This window comes from Phymastichus coffea, unplaced genomic scaffold (assembly GCF_024137745.1).
Source record: "Phymastichus coffea isolate CEN01 unplaced genomic scaffold, Cenicafe_Pcof_1.1 PCOF00015, whole genome shotgun sequence".
NCBI classification, from domain to species: Eukaryota; Metazoa; Arthropoda; class Insecta; order Hymenoptera; family Eulophidae; genus Phymastichus; species Phymastichus coffea.
This window is the reverse complement of record NW_026706826.1, coordinates 5114978-5132921: the sequence shown is the minus strand read 5'-3', so window position 1 is coordinate 5132921 and position 17944 is coordinate 5114978. Positions and strand designations below refer to the sequence as shown.

Sequence of the window (17944 nt, the reverse complement as noted above, 5' to 3'; positions counted from 1 at the left end):
TTGATTGCCGTAAATTCGCCGACCTCTGCTTCGTCTTGAAACTCGCGCGAGAGTGCATCCGGGACATGATGCAAGGCACCCTTCCTATGCACTATCTCGCAATCGAGCTGTTGAAAATCCAGCACCCAACGCTCGAGTCGGCCGGTCAAATCTCGCTTGCTTAAAAGCCTCGTCAACGCGCTATGATCCGTCACTACTACGAAGTGAAATCCCTCGATCGAACCGCCAAAAATTCAATCTCGCTCACCGTATATCGTTTCTCATGCGCGTTTAGCATACGACTCGCATAGCAAATCGGATGTTCCCCATCCTCAAAAATCTGCACTAAACACGCTCCCACCGCGTATGACGAACCATCGCAATGCAGATAAAACGTCCGCTCAAAGTCCGGTCTCGCCAGCACAGGACCTCAGTGAGCGCTCTTTTCAGTCGCTCAAAGGCTTCCTGTTGCTCCTCGCCCCAAACCCACGACTGATCTTTCCTCAATAACTTCGTGAGCGGTACCTTTATATCGCTCTCGTTTTCGATAAATCGCGCGTACCAACCCACCATACCCAGGAATCTGCGAAGCTGTTCTATCGAACGAGGCGCCGGATAGTCCATAATCGGCTGAATCCGATCCGGGTCCGGGCGCAGGCCCTCGCCGTCCAACCCATAGCCAAGATAGGTCACCTGCGTACAAAAGAAGTCCGACTTTTCGAGGTTGATCTCCAACCCTACCTCAACTAAACGCCGCAGTACTCTTTCTAACCACTGCATGTGGTCCTCGAAATTTGCGCTCACCACCAATAAGTCATCCATATACCAGAAAACGTTATACGCGAACTCCGGTCCGAATAGAGCGTCCATGAAGCGAATGAACGTCGCGGGCGCGTTTACCAGGCCGAAGGGCATTCTTTCGAACTCCCACAGCCCCAACCCGGGAACCGCAAATGCCGTGAATTGTTTACTGTTTTCGTCCAAAGGGATCTGCCAAAACGCCGACCTAAGATCAACCTTCGACAAAAATACGGCGCCACGCAATCGATCCAGAATCGAGTCGAGACTGGGCATCGGGTACGCATCGATCTTTGTCACTTTATTCACCGGACGGAAGTCCAGACAAAATCGATACGTTCCGTCTGCCTTTTTCACCACGACCGGTGGGCTACTCCACTGACTATCTGACGGCCGGACTACCCCTGCATGCCACATTCTTGTCGTCTCCTCCTGGGTAAACTTTAAGATCGGCGGCGACATCCGGCGTATAGGCGTTTTGATCGGTCTCGCATCCCCCACATCTATTACGTGTTTAATCAAATTCGTCACAGCCGGAGCAATTCCGGGTTCCGGTACGATGCGGTGCACCAACGCCAACACCCGCTCACGGTGCGCGCTCACGTAACTCACGAGTCCCGCACACTCAGCGAATACGTGCGCCGTCCCGTCCTCATTATTCGCGAAAGGAATCCATTCTCGCGAGCCCCTCGGTCGCCATTCCCGTCTCTCGATGCCGATATCCTGCATCCACGCATTCCAAAAATCCGCGCCTAAGATTAGGTCGTACGCGCACTGCGCCACGGCACACGCGATCAGCGTCCCGCTCTTTCCTCCTATCTCGAGGTACAATTTCAGATCGCCCAACGGGTCCGGTTCCTCACCCGACACTCCTCTTACAAATATCGTTGACGGCCTCAACCGTAACCTAAACCTATTTGCCAATCCTGGGCCCACCACCGTAACCTGCGCACCTGAATCCAACAACGCGAGATAATTTTTCCCATTTATCTTGATAGCTAGAAAAAATCTATTCTCTACTACGGCCACCTAGGCCACGTCATCATCCTCACGCGGGCTCGCTAACCGATCATCCGAGCCGGGCTCGGCTCTTCCCTCCGCTACCACGGAAGGCGTCTCCGCCACCCTCGCACGGCTCGCCGGATCCTCGCCCACCGATCCCTGTCGCATCACTCCACTGTACCGCTCACCGGTGTCCGAGAGCCTTGGCGAGGCTCGCGGTGGTTCCATTTCTCCGCGCCCCCCTCGCGCTCCATCGGACCCCTCTCCTACCTGAGGCGCACCCGAGGGCCCCAGGGAGCGTTGTGGCGACTCGTCGGCCACGCGCTCAACCCGCGCTCGCTCGGATTGCCCACTCATCTTTAGCGCATCCGAGAGCAGCGGGGAGCGTCGTGGTGACTCCTCAGCCACGGGCTCAACCTGCGCTCGATCGGATCGCTCTCTCACTACCCCGAACTTCCCTTTCCCGACAGTGCAATCTTCCTTTCTTTCGCTTCCTATTGCTTTCCCGAACTGGACATCTTCGAGATCCGACACGTTCAACCGCTCATAACGGCGCGACAGACTATCCCAAAATTCCTCTGACCTACTCTTAGCCATTTCCGGATATGCGCCTCCAACTCCGCGCGCCGTTCCCTCAATCGCGCCATTCTTATTCTGGTCAGGCGCCTCGGCCGCGAATAACAACGCAGCCTCCCCGGGCCCGACCTTCTCACTCCCATTGATTTTCCCGTTACCGGTTCTCGTTGCGCGAGCCACCCTGTTCCGGTGCAACTCAAGCGCCAACCGCGCTCGCCCGAGCAGACTCAAGCAGGGGTCGACGAGCGGGTTTCGGCCCTCGCCTGCGAGTTTCCCTGTTGCGCCAGACCAGCCGCACACGTGGGGCAGTTCTGGAAGACCGCCCCCGCGGTCCCGCAAACCTGGCAACTAACCACGGCCCCCGGACACGCATTAGCAAAGTGTCCGGCCTGCCTACACCGATAACAGGTGAGGGCGGCCTACCTCCCTCGCGATTAACGCGATTCGGACACTGCGAGCTCATATGTCCCTTGCCTCCACACGTAAAACAATTACCTCCGAACGCGCGCGAACTCACGCCAGCGCCATCACCGCCTCGCTGCGCGCCCCTCTGCTGGGGAACTAAACTTGGCGGAACCGGGGTCTGTGTCCGCGCCGCACCTGGATCCGCCGGAACGGCCGAGGTTGCGGAATTATTCGCACTGATTCCCCGGCCGGCTCCGGAACCCGAGGTCAGCCCCCCGCCCCCACCGGGCTGCGCGGCAGCCGTGAGTACCTCGCTCTTGGACGCGTCGCCACTCTTTCCTTTTGACCGCCTCTTAGAACGTCGCGTACACGATCCGTCCTCCGGTGTCACCTCGGCGCCCTTTTCCGCCTCTAACACAGCGGTCCTTGCCACCTCTCTCGCTGGTCCCGCCGAGCTCCGATACGCCGCGTCCTGAACCAGCATGCTGTCGGCCGCCGGAGGTGGCCGCCACCTCTTCTCCCTTGCCCGCTGACGCTCAAATTCGCAGCCTACCCTCTTCAGTTCCTTGAGCGTAGCAAACGACTTCCCGTACAAATACCTCGCGAAGGTGGGATGCAAACCTTCTTTGCAAATCGCCACCTGCCTTCTCTCCGAAGGAGGCCTATCAAAACGGCGAACGATACATTGGAAGGCGGTTAGGTAGTCATCCAGCGTCTCTCCCTCTGCCTGCGTCCTTAACCGTAACTCCTGATATAAATCCTCCCGCTTATAATGCCTTCCGAATTCCTCCTTTAAATCAGTAAGAAACTCCCCGAGGGTTCGCCAAGTATTTTCATTATTACGGTACCAGAGCGCCGCCTTCCCCGTTAATATTATGCCTACCGCCCGGAGTACTTCCTCATTTCTCAACCTGTAAAAATCCTGGCATTTCCTAATATCACTTACGAAACCGTCCACATCCGCTCCCCCGTCACCCGAAAACTTCAGCGACCAAGAGCGAAAGGCCTTCACCGCGTCCACCGGCTTATAACGTCGGGGCTGACGCAGACCTGAGTGCCTGCAAGTACTCCGGCGCTTCGGTCTGCGACTGACCAACCCCGCCTCATCCGGCCTGTCCTCATCCGAACTCGGGGACTCGCTCCAACTATCTTCCCATTCGCTTGCCGATGGGCACCTCGGTCTATACTTCTCCCTAAATTCCCCTGGGTCGGCAAACCATGGCCTGGCCCGCGGCGACATTCCCTCGGTTTTCACAGCGTAATTCTCTCACGCGCCGCCCTTCAACAGTTTCCTAACTAAATCTTCCCAATTCTTCATGGCCTCTCCAACCTCGCACGGCAGTGCCGGGGTGCTCGTTCTCCGGTCGAACGACCCCAATACTCTCTCCTCGGTGGCGTCGCTCTCTACTTCGGAGAAAAATTCGTCTTCCGAAACCGGCTCTCGCGAGCTACTTTCCCTCCGCCGGCGCGACGCAGAGCGAGATCGTCGCTCCTCTCGCGCCCGTCTACGTGGCGTTCGAGTCGTCGTCATGTCCTCGGCGCGCGGCGCATCCCGCCTACCCGCCTGCATCTCCAACGCGGCCTCTTCTACGCGATATAAATTATTCGCGCTTTCCGATAATGCTGCACGTACTTCCCTCCGCATAACCAAGCCAGGCAGGCTTGCGACGATGTTCCACGCCTGTCCGAAAACGTTCGGCCCTCCCGCGGCACCCTGGAACGCCATCTCTCCGTGAGACGCCAACTCTCTCCTCGCATCGGCGAGCGCCGTCGCCCCATCATGTGATGCAACTAGGGCGTTATCCTGCCCGTCTTCGCTCCTATGCTCTGGCCCGCTTCTCTGCGCTGCTACCGGCGGCGGCCGCACGTCCGAGGATGCCAAGCTTTCTCGCCTGCGAATTAACGCAGGCTCGATCTGGCCCTCCAGACGTCCGTGGCTCACCTCGCCTCTATCAGGCTGCAGGTCCATGTTGACCTCACGCGATTCCTCCCGCTGAATAGCCTCCGGCGGGCCCGGCATAACGCCCGACTCAAAGTCACCCGGACTCAGGGGCGGATTAAGCTCCGGCCGTTCACGTGAGATCATGTAGCGCAGCATGCGCTCCTGAAGTTCCCCGAAGCTACCCGTCACGCTAAGGCCATAGCTCTTAAGGAGACCCAACAACTCCGCGGGCGGCGTTTCGTTGATTCGCCGCTTAAGAGCCCGCACCGACCTATCCTTTAATATTTCGCGCATAATCGCGCCCGCCGTCCCGCTTGGCGGCATCCTGACAAGCCCCCTGCTTTTCACACCGCCCGAACGCTCGATCTACTATCACGCTCGCGATGTGGGCACAACCGCCGACCGCGTCGCGCAACCGTCCAATTATAAAACGAAATTAAACAAACTAAAAAAAAAACACTAACGACCAACACTAACTTGCCCTAAATTATTGTCCGGCCAATTCTCATCAACGGCGGATGCGACTTCTACGCATTCGCTTTCTTTCGTTCGTCCGTTACTCAATCAATAATATAAAATAAGCTTTCAGGCAGTGCGAATTATACGCACTGCTCTGCGTCCTTAATTTCAATATAAAACTCAAAATAAAAACACAAATACTAACTACTCTCTCACTCGTCGCGGCTCGCAGGCAAGGGCGCACCTTTATAATCCGCTGATCAAAACAGATTAGTACCCAATGGCCATATCGTTTAAGTATCTAACTACGCTAACAACACCCGCTTCTTAAATGGACTCGTCTATCCGTCCTTTTACTGGCCGTATACCATGGGTATGATGAATAGTGGCCTTCGACACGTTAGGTCGATGACTCACTCGCCCGTGCCTGAGTATAGCGACGGTAACACAACTATGCTACAATTTCGGCCTCGTATCTCTCTCTCGATCGGCGCTCTCTGTGAACCCGAGATGAGGAATGTAAACAAACACCGCTCGAGCCGCGACTCAACGCAGCTCGCCCGATCGTTCGATCACCTCCCCTCTCGGCGTCAACCGACCTTTTCAAATTCTTTTGTCTACGCGAATTACTCTTCTATTTTAGAATTTCGCGTCCTGTCCCTCTTTCTCGCGATCATCTCAATCCCGATTTCCGCGATTTCCCCACAAGGGATGCCATGTAACACGTACGTTAATAATTTAAGCCCGAACAACGTTGCGTCACAAATTATTTAAGGGGAAAGGCTCGGAAGGCGCATTCGCTTCGTCGCGAAAATTTAACGAGGGCTATGTCGTCCGGTAATATAGATAATCGCAATTTAATCAATTACAAGAGAGACAGGTTCGAACAGAATAAACTCATCAATTCGAATATTTTACTCTTTATTGCAACAATACTATATATTCGGCGTTTGACGTGTGCGTCGGCCGAGTCCGGGCTAAGTTCGTTCCGTGCGAATTAACGCACAGGAAACAGAACGTCACCTTACAATTTGTCCCGCGAATTCCGCGAGGGCGATGCGAATTCACGCATCTAACCACTCGTCCGCGTCCGGCCTATATGATGCTCGGAGAGAGAGAAATCGAGGCGAGCACCGATAAACCAAAAAGGGTACCTGACCTTGAGAGGGAGCGCTGCTGCGGAAGTCCACGTCCTCTGAGTAAGCGATGTAGTTCTCGAAAGGCAGGATTCTCGATGCAGCCGGTCTTCCTTCTTGCTGATGGTCGCTATATGGTACTCAATCGCACAAACACTCGTTATGGTCGCGAAGCTTGACTAGCTGGCAATTAATTGCCGGTCAAAACTCTACTGCCCGCGATCTCGCGCCTTCCGCGCTTTCTTACGCGCCCCTCCCTATAGGTACTCAAAACGGCCGAGCGCCGCCGGCTACGCACACATGTGCGGCTCATGCCGGCGACACTATTTCTCTCTCTCCTCCTCTGCTCCCCGCTCACGCCTATCCCTCTAACGCCAGGCATCTCCGCCGATCAGGAATCAGACCTGCAACAAAGCCACATCGTGCGTCGATACTCGGTTTTACTCAACCAAGACCGATGTGGCAGCGGCTCAGGGGAAGGCACGCGGAAGAGAGAGAGAGGCGAACAGGGCGATCGAATCCATCGATCGATTCGCCCGTCACAAATTTAGCAACTTTGCTACCAACGGAAGTTGCAATGAAATTTCATTCTTTTAGAGTGTTTTTTTAACTCCGGTTGTGGGATAAGGATAAAACCATTATTGACAAAATGAAGCTTATCGAGTGGGGTTGGAAATTCATTGATAATTATGGCCTCGCACCAGAAATGACTGATGACGTACTTGTACCCGACGAATTATTGAAAATTATTTCGTGTTCTTGTACCACAGGGTGCTCTACTTCCAGGTGTGGTTGTATGAAAGTTGGCATACATTGCACGATATTACGTAAAAATTGCGAAGGCAAAAACTGTTGTAACATCGAAATTGTAAGTACGGTACTTGACAATGACAAGGATGATAATGAAACTCTGAGTGATGAGCCGAATTTTGATACGAGTCAATTACTCGACTGTGAACTTGCAATTGATAGTAGCAATAATATCGATGAGGATTTGTTTGCTAATGACAATGACGAGGAAAATTGTACAGAGCCACTTCCTCAGAGACCAAAAAGGGCGAGAATTTGTAGAAAATAGATGTAAATTTGTAAATAAATATTATTCTTACTATCTACGTTTCGAATTATGTATAATATACATAATAAATGGATTTATAGATATAAATTATAAATATCATTGTACCTTATTTATAGCAATATGTAATGGTTGATAATAACCATACTATTAGCAAATTACAAATGCAAAATTTTTACAAAGAAAACCAAAATAAAAGCTAGAGCTTCGATCAATTGCGAACGAGCGCTGACCTCCCACCACAACGCTAAGCAGCTGCCGCCGCACCGTTTGGCCGAGCGAGCTAGGATTACTATTCTCTTTGAATGGACCAATTGACGGTAGAAAAATGAAAATTTGTATTTAATTTGAGTTGGGATTCGAAAACCTAGCTAAGTGATCAAAATTTGAAAATTTCAATCGATATTATCACAGAATCTAACAGACTTTGAATTTGGTTATCTCAGCTTGTAAAAGTCCCATCTAAAAAATTTCTTTTTCAAAATACTCGTCTTTCAAAGACACACATATTTAAAATGTGAAAACATATTTTAAACAAATTTTTCAACGCCAAATGAGAAAAAACTAGATGGAAACATTTTTATTTTTGGTAAATGTTCTAAAATATTATGTAAAAAAATTTTTTAAAATTTTGTTTATGTTATTTATAAAAATATAACTATCACTCTACCGATTGCAACAAACCGTTTCTCAATATCGTTAATGTTCATAAATTTTGACGCGATTGAAAAAAAAAATTTATTTCCAATTTGAACAGCCGCCACTTTAAATTTTCCAAATCTGAAAAAATGTATATTTTTAGAAGTTTGCCCTCTATGTTTATCTATGTTTTGACCTCGATATTAATATTTTATTTATAATTATCAGCCAAAAATATAATTTTCGAAAATTATTTCAATTTTTGGAAAATTTAAGATTGGACAATTTTTTTTTGAAAAAACTATTTACGTCACCTTCAAGAGCATAAGATTTGCTTCAATTTTCATCTCTATGATTTTTTTGTAAGAACATATCCAGAAATGACACGAGCATAAATCTCTTGAATTTTTGGTGGTCTGAGCTGTGCTTGCAAGCTGCGTCGCAAGCTCCAGCGGAAATTATTAGATAATCTAGGAGAGTGATGCTGGGTCAATATATTTTCATTTAAAAATGAAAAATCAATTATGGGAAACTTTTGAATTTTATTTCCTTACTTTCCCGGACTATTTGCTCTTTCTCTCCGATCATCCCTACCCGCTGTCCCTCCTATTCTTCTCAGATTCACTATCTCCCCTTTCACTTCTAGTTTCTCTCTTAACCAGTCCTCTGCCTCACCCTTCTTTTCCCATCTTAACTCACCCTCTAAGTGATATTTTATTTATATTATATCAAATTCTTGTCATCATAGCGATTTGTTATCAATATTCGGATAGCTGAATTGGAGACAAAGATTTTGACGAAAAAAAATTTCTTTTTTTAATTTTTTTTTTAGTCAGAGGTACTTTAATAATTAATATTAAGGAATCGGTCTAGAGGTGTTCAATTGTTGAAATGTTATATTATTTCATGAATTCCAAATGTTTACAATTAACTAGCTTTAATTTCATTATAAGGTTGTTTGAAATCTATGCGAAGAGCCGAAAGCCAACGGCGGTAGTAGGGAGTCTTGTCTCGCACTTGAAAAAACAGAATCGAGGCGCTTGGAAAAATGTGACTTATTTGGATATATATTGCACTTATTTTCATCATTCTTTTCAAATTCAGGGTAGCTTCAATATTTATTTACAACGACGCTTTTTACAGCTGACCCTGAAAATTGGATCCACTGATCAACATGATTTCGTTCATTCTCCTACTATTACCTACTTAAAATACTAAAATGGTTATTAAATGATAATTATTAAGGCAAAATTATTGTAAAGAAGTTTGTTATTTTAGGTTACAAAACGAACCGATATCGTACAAAATCGATTGTGCTTTTAATGTTCTTTATTATCATTTACTATATTGCTTCTCTTCGTAAAAAGAAAGTTGACAGGGAATTGAGGCAAAATTTGAAGAACATGGGGTTCCTAAATTCACCGTTAATGAATAAGATAAATACTTATTTGCAAGCTAAAGTTGACAAGGCAGAAAAAAAGGAAATTAAAGTTAGTAACGGAGAATGCATTTCTGAAGAAATTGTTAATACAGAATTGAAGGAACACCTGCAAATATCTTTTAACCATAATCATGTAGTTCACAACTTTGATAGTGTGACTGATTTAAAGCAGAATGACGAACGTTTATTATCGGAGAAAAATGAATCCGGTGAAAAAAACAACTCGTTGAAGATTGTTCTTTCGATGATAGATTCTATTGAGTCAGATAATAACAGTGATCCTCACAATAATATAGCTAATCACTATATTGAATTAGATTCGGACTGTGGCTCTCGAGTAGTACATGACAATACCAAAATGTACTTAATAAAAAATATCATAGGTGATAGTAATTGCCTATACAGGTGTTTTTCTGAAATACTGTTTGGGACACAAGAAAAGCATGCTATTTTAAGAAGATGCATCATCGATTACACGGTCCAAAACTGGATTGAAGAATCGTCAGCCGCAATATTTTCAAATCCTGTACATGAATACACCAATGCCCAAGACTACGAACAGTTTATGGCACGGTCAACTAAATATGGAACTCTGTATGAAGTAGGTGTTTTTGTCAAATTATTTAAGAAAAATATACAAGTTTTTACTGAGGATGAAAAAGATAGCAATCTTATTATTAAAGAAGATGAAAATTAAAAAAAAAAATAATAATGCTCCCTACTGTCTATTATTGACTGGAAGCCGGATTCGTGAACATTGGGTTCTATTAAAAGAAAAAAGAAATGTAACACATATAAAATCTGCAGCATGTAATAATCAAGATAATTCTACGCCAAATGTGCTTGTGGATGAGATTAAACCAAATAATATATCTGAACAAACTGTGAAGAAAAGCATTCAAAAGCCGTGTTATTTGCAGGATATCGTCGATGATGAAAGTGAAGATATACGAGTATATTCATTTCATTATAAAAACAATAAAATCAACGTTCAAAATATTTTAACTTTTCCGGCTGAAATTATTGAAAAAAGCAAGAGAAAAAATGGTTCACATGTAGTAACCGAATACGAAGTCAGTGCGGATAATAGTTCCACATCCGATGACGAATCATCGTTGTACAATGATGATGAAGATTCAGAAAAAATGTGTAGCTACAGGAAAGAACAACCTTCTAGACCTAAATTGTTTATAGAAAATTTTGGTTCTCTTCGACTACCATCAACCTTATTCAAAGACGATTACGGTATATTTAATGATGATAAAATTAGAGCAGTCATCGAAAATTGCCTATTGTATGATCTCAGATGCACGTGTACATTAAGATTTTATGGCGGCATTCGCTATAATTAAAAGGATGTAGTGATCTATGCCAAGTGTGGACATGCTAATCACAATGCAAGATTCAAGTTCAAAATGCATCATGCCAATGAACCAACAGGATTTATGCAAGTGTCATCAACAGAGAAAATCAAAGTAGTGCATGAAAATACATCTACAAGTGCCTGCTATAAAATTTTAAAAAAAGAACAGCGACAAAAATGGGTGGAAGAAGCTGAAATAGTAGGTGTTCAAAAACAGGTAAATACAGTTATTTTGAACTCCGATCCAAGTTTAGCAGCCGATGGTCATATGCAGGAAATTCAAAGAAGCGCAACAGTATATAAAGCAGTTTCCAAAAAGAAAACTTGCAACCGTCGGCAACTGGAATCATGAGACTTATCAGATCTTTTTGCATTGTACATACAAATGTCTAAGAATAAAGATCCTTTCTTGAGGAGGGTACAACTCCCATTGACTGCTGTAATGTACACAGAACAAGAATTGCGCTTATTATTTGGCCAACAAAATATTATTATTCATGTTGATGCAACGGGATCTATAGTACGTACACCACGAGACCTCGATTCCAAAAAAATATTTTATTATAGCCTTGTAATGAGGCATGATACAGAAATTGTTAAGTTAACACAAATGATTACTTCAGAACACTGTGCGTATCCATTAGTGAATGGTTTAAAGAATATAAATTCTTTATGATGAAAGTTTTGAGAGAAATACCTTTCAAATGTTTAGTTACCGATTGGTCGTGGGTTTTTATGCACTCTGCATCACATGAATGGAATGGAATAACTTTAAACAGTTATATTAATATAATGTACGACTTTTGTAAAAAAGGTATCCAATTACCCGAAAAATTAATTCATATTAAAATATGTTGTGCATATTTCATTCATCTTGTATCAAGATCGATAAAACAAAATTTTTCACTATTTATGCATAACAAAATAGATAATATCAAAGTACAAAACGACATCAAGAATGTTTTGCTAGATTGCATAAGTTTGCTCATTTTGTGCAGTAGCCTTCAACGCACAGATAAATTGTTTGAAAATATTTGCGAGCTTCTGTTAAGTACAGATGCAGTAGACGCCGCGAATGCAATGAAAATCATAGTCTTGCAAAAACAAAGTATCTGCACCTCTGAACATAACTGATAAAGTGAATAATGATAATTCAAACATTGATGAATTAGAAATGTTAAGTTATAGCTACAAAATAGCTATGTACAAAAAATCGCAGTTTTATCATCATTTCAACAAAATATACGTTATAGCTTATGCAAAGAAACATAATTCTGATGTTGAAATTGATGAAGAGGTACAAAATAATTATTATGCTCCAGGATTTATTACTGAAACTATGAATGCCTTATATAATCTTATGGAGTTCATTAGATTTGGATTTAATAGATAGCAATATATCTAGATTAAGTAATGCATATATTGAAAGTGCCACAAAAGTATTGAAAGAAAAAATATTGAAAGGTAATACGAAGTCTAGTATCTAGGTAGTACGTAGTCTACATCTTGGCGATGTAGTCCGATTATTAGATAATAATAGAAAAAATATAGCTGGTTTAATAGGAATCGATATTTACACAAAAGGAATAAAATCATCCGGTCCAAAAGTCAAATACCCCAAACTGATACCCAATCCAAATTTGAAGGAGTCGTGGGATAAGAAAGTTTTAGTTTTAGCCGACCTAAAACTAAAAAGAAAACAAAAGAAAATTCATTTTAATGCATCTACAATTTTCAGTGAAATAAAGAAATTAAATGAGACATCACTAAATGGAAAAAGATGTTAAGAATTGCCCACAACAACAAAAAATAGTAAGACACTACAACAAAAAACAACAAAAGAACGTTCGAAAAAAATAACAGCTGCTAAAAGAAAACAAGAAAATGAAGCTAAAGTAGTTAACAATTCTAATGAAGAAATCATATTATTAAAGAATCAAAATAACACAACCGATAAAATAAAGGACATTATCATTAACGAGTCCAGTACAGAAATAGAACAATTGTTATCCGAGCCGACTTCACCTTTGCTCGTGTGTAAATAGAACATGTTATCCAATCAATGGAAATTAAAGAAAAACAATACTTTGTAAAACAAAATATTTACCAGGAGTGTATTGAGAAGTACCCTAATGGAGTTATAAAAGATATTAACTATTACTTTAATTCACAATCTTACAACATTGCTATCGTTAAATATAAAAGTGTTAAAATGGCTATAAGCAATGAATATGAGTTACGAGCAAAAGAATTCCATACATTAAGGAGCAAATTATGGATTGATGGGCAAATTGTCGATGCATATGTAGCAACCGGTATAGATGAATGGGAAAATGTTACATATATACCAACAGATAGTACTGGAATCATTATAGGAGATTTCAGTGAAATGCGAATATGCAGGGAAAGACAGCTTTGCAGAACTGAAATCCCTCTCCACGATACGCTATTGATGCCATATTCATATCAAGGCCACTGGCACTTACTTGTGATAAATATTAAAGAGGAAGAGTTTTGCGTGTTAGATCCGTACGGAGACACTACAGATGAAGATCGAGCCAGAAAAGCCTTCCAATACTTCACGGAAAATTCAACTAGCTCATTAGCTAAGATAAAAGTTAAAAATTGGAAGAGATGGACGATAGACAATCGTCCGTATCAACCATAAAATGATGGATATAGCTGTGGAGTATTTGTTATGTAGTACTTGCACTGTTTAGGATACAAAAAAGATTTTGAAATGACATTTGATCCTGAAGTATACAGACAGAAAGTAGCAAACGATCTACTATTAATGCCTGAAAATATGAAAAACGTTTGTATGTATTGCTTTTCAGAAATTAAAACAAAATCAATACAATGTAAATGTTGCAACCGAAAATGTGAAATACGTTGCTTACATTACACGGACGTTGATACAGATTATGAAGAAAAAATGTTGAATGCGACTGGAAAAATTAAAAAATGTAGAAAGAGAAAATTACAAGAATACGAAGATGTTTCTAAAGATTTCGTATGCAGGCTATGTAAACGATACAAAATTGATGATAGCCAAAAAAAAATTAAAGTAGTAGTATATTAAAAATATATATAAATATTTGATAATATATATTAGATATAATCCGAGTTTAATAGAAATGATTCAAATACATTGAACCTTAAAGAATAATACATACGCAGTAGCGTAAAAGCGAGTCAGAAGACTAATTGCAAGTATACATCTAAGCTTAAATAATAATACATACGCAGTAGCGTAAAAGTCAGTCAGAAGACTAATTGTAAGTAAATATCTAAGCTTAAATAATAATACATATGCAGTAGTGTAAAAGCGAGTCAGAAAACTGAGTATCCTATATTTATTTCTTATATAAAAAAATGATGACCTGAAAAGTGAAGGCAGTTTATTCGTGATTTGTTTGGCTGAAAAGTTGTCACGTGAGTTGCCATCACGTGGCAGTAAGTATATGCATACGTATATAATACATTATTAGCACAGCAGCTGATATATTCAGCAAATTGAAGCTAATAAATATATCGAGATATTTTTAATTAATTTTACATTGATTAATTGAGTAAATCAAAAATACGTAAAACTTCCTACGCAATAAAAAAAAATAACGTCCATATTTACTCGATAATCTAACCTTAAAACAATATATGATAAAATAACTGTAAAACTCTTAAATTATATTTATTCTTAGGACATATGAATGCAATCTCTGTTACAAAGTTTATCTTTGAAGAAGCATTGTTAAAGATTTAAAGAAACATAAATTGATAGATTTTTTCATAGAATAAAATACTGTGAATAAACTGATCGGCTCATCTGGTTCAGTAATTTATTCTAAAAAATTGTTAAAATTAAACATAACATAGAAAAATAACAAAAATTTTTATGAATAAATCGGTCGAAAATGACAGTTATATTGCCGAAATTAAAATTGTGAAATATAGTTTGCCAAAAGTACAGCTTCAAACAAGCCAAAATTCGTTTAAATGCGTTCCAGTTTTTTTTTAAACAAAATCATTAGTTTTATTTAGACGCGGAAGATGAAACGAACTTAATGCGCTGCCCGTTATCTATATAATTTAACAAACACCTAATAAAGATCTGCTACGATAGTCGGATTAAAATAATAACAAAATCTGCGAATGTCAACGTAATTAAATTTTTATTGTCGAATTAATGTTGACCGTTATTAAGTTTGAGCTTAGGCATGAAATCCAATATTAATACAAACGAGAAATGAGCACTCGATGACGACACTAGTACTGTTAGAAAACAGAAACAAGTTTTAGTGCAGCCACGCTTCATAATATTCAAAATGAAACGTGCAGGTCTCAAGCCCTGATAAATGCAGAGAGAACTTGAGGACAATTGGATAGTTCCACATCAATGTGTGGGAATTGTCAGGGATTACTAATCAACAACGGAAACTGGACACATGAGGTCCTTAATACCCTTTAATAAATAAACCACTGTTAAGCTCTTGATTTCTGAATATTTACAAAGGAACGATGTTAAATTCGCTCTTTTCCGATGCTCGCGTTAATGAAATTTTACATCACAGGATGGTGAGGGTAGTAATAGAGCTTCCCAATGCGCAAAACTGCATAGATACGTAGTCCTCAATACCCTTAAGTAATAAACAACTTTTGAGTTTTTAATTTTCAAATGTTTAATAATAAACAAATTCATATGATCGAAATTCGCCTTTGCGCGTATGCGCGTAATAATACCAAGCTCTGCAAGGGTGTCAGGGTTAACAGGGTTCGTTCCGACGCGCGCAACTTCGCTCACAGATAGATAATTGTAACCTCTCCATGATAAAATACTTTTGATTAAATTATTTTTGGGTGTTTTGAAAAAAATATATTAAAACGAGCTGATTTCGCCTTTGCGCGTATGGGATACCATGCTTTGCAAGGGTGTCAAGGTGAACGGGGTGCGTTCCTACCCCGGAAACTTTTTACATATGTAAGGAGTATTATTCTCTCCTTCATAAAATTCTTTTGAGCGCTGAATTTTTTGGTGTTTTTTAATACACAAATTTATAGGAGCCGACTTCACCTTTGCTCGTGTGTAAACTGTCTTAAAGGTGGTTTTAGCCGTTAGGAATCGAATAAGCTACTGACTATAGTATTTTATATTGTTAGTTTGATATTCAAAGCAATATATGTAGTCAAATTCTTATATTTAAATTTTCGATTTTTTCGTTCACGATGAACGTTGCAAACTTCATAATCATAGTAATTATCCCTTTAGTTACCAACAAATTGATCTATATTTTTGTAACTAATGTTTCCAGCATTGGATATTAACATGATAAATTGCACTTTTCTTCTAATTCATTTCTTATTATTCTACATAGAAGAAAATTATCAATCTATAATATAACTCAGAGGCCATTCGTGTATTCAAATTGTACAATATTAGATTTCTATTTATTATTGATTTATTGATAAATCTTCCGGTGGTTGGATTCCACCTCAAACTATATGTCAGTCATGATGCATATAAAAATATCTCCTTTTGCACTATTTGAAAAACAAGTGAGGTAGTTAGATCTACATACTTATGACTATAGGGAACCAAGATTACTGTGTATAGGCATCTAATGTACCTCTCCAGCATTCGATATAGACATAGTTCTCAGTCAAAATAATAATAAAAATATTGCATACATGTGATTTAGCTTTCCATTTTTTCTGACACTTTTCGACCTGAATATAAAGCTGATCAAATACATTATATGAACTTTAGTGACACAAAAAATCTTCAGAATAAAATTAAATTTCATATAATAAAATATAATTACTGAGACTGAAATGGATTTTATGGGTGTATTTAAATTTAAAATGAAAAAGCAATAGGTTATAGTTATTAATATTTTTTGAGCAGTCAAATAATTGGTAGTAATTTAAAGTTAAGTTATTTATTGAAAGTTGAATTATTTATTTGAATTATTAGTCATCAAATTTGTAAGAATTCTATTTGATTATATACATTATACAATAAATATTCTTTTATTATTTATAAATATTACTAGTAAATAAATTTAAAATAACCAAAACTATTGTGCTCTCGCTTACATATCTGTTGTTCACAATAATTATATATCATCATCCACTATTGCTTTATGAACGTACAGTTCAAAACAAATTGTTCATCAAGCAATTTCCTCCAAATTGTTTAATGAATGTGTGTATCACTATACTTTTAATTCTTTAATAAATATTACCGAAGATTCAAACTCAATCTGAATTAAGATTAAGAAATAGAATAATGTTTAGCTTACAAGTTTTTCAAAGTTTAAAGAAAAATATTTCTATCCTTACAATTTGCAATGAATTTTTTCTCGCTATATAATATGAGCGATACATTATTTTATAGTATTTATAGTATTTATAAATAAGGTAAGCAATTTTTATAAATGTATTGTACAATAAAATATTATTCATTAGATTTTGAAGTTATATATATATATATATATATATATATATAAACACTTTTCAAAATAATAATTTCAATATATATATAATTTATTCATTCATTCATTGAAGTTTAAAACATACCTAAATATGGTATAACCTGATTAACTTTAGAATGCAATCGTTCATCTGTAACTAAAATGTCACTTATTGAAAAGTAAACGGATATTTCTAAAAACATTTTATATTTACAATTCCAACACTTTAATAAACAAATGTAGTATTTATGACGCTATCATATAAAACATGAGATAATAAAATATAGTTTTATTAGTTTATTAGTTTATTAGTTTCGTGAACTCAAATTGTTAAAGGCCAAGCGGGGTTACCCTAGCCTGCAAAGTGTAATGGACAGTAAAAATAAAAAATACCATTCGAAACATCTCTAATTGAACCCTCCAAAAATGCTCATTATTTTAATTGAACCCCTTCAGTTGTCCCAAAAAAAATTAAAAACTATGATGATTTTTTCGTTTTTTGCAACTGCGATATCTTTAGTAATACTTAATATTTTTGCAAAAGAAACAAGGCAAAAAATTGAACCTTTGCTCGTTTTAATTGCACCCCTCTCACTTTTTCAAAATTATTAATATATATGTCAAAAACAACAATCTAACTTTATTGTATGTTCTTTCCA

At 40.1% G+C, this 17944-nt stretch overlaps 1 protein-coding gene across 2 annotated transcripts in view; it reads right to left on the bottom strand.

Moving 5' to 3' along the window:
• Window positions 1–17620, bottom strand: part of LOC131675032 (uncharacterized) — a 257161-nt gene extending 239541 nt beyond the window's left edge. The window contains exons 1-2 of one of the 2 annotated variants that reach the window (XM_058953847.1): window positions 17392–17620; window positions 16909–17075 (exon numbers count right to left, since the gene is read on the bottom strand). In XM_058953847.1, coding sequence (XP_058809830.1) covers window positions 16909–16942 — 34 coding nt within the window. In that variant the 5' untranslated portion in view covers window positions 16943–17075; window positions 17392–17620. The remainder of the gene's footprint in view (window positions 1–16908; window positions 17076–17391) is intronic. The other variant, XM_058953846.1, reaches the window with a different exon arrangement.
• Window positions 17621–17944: the final 324 nt, after the last annotated feature.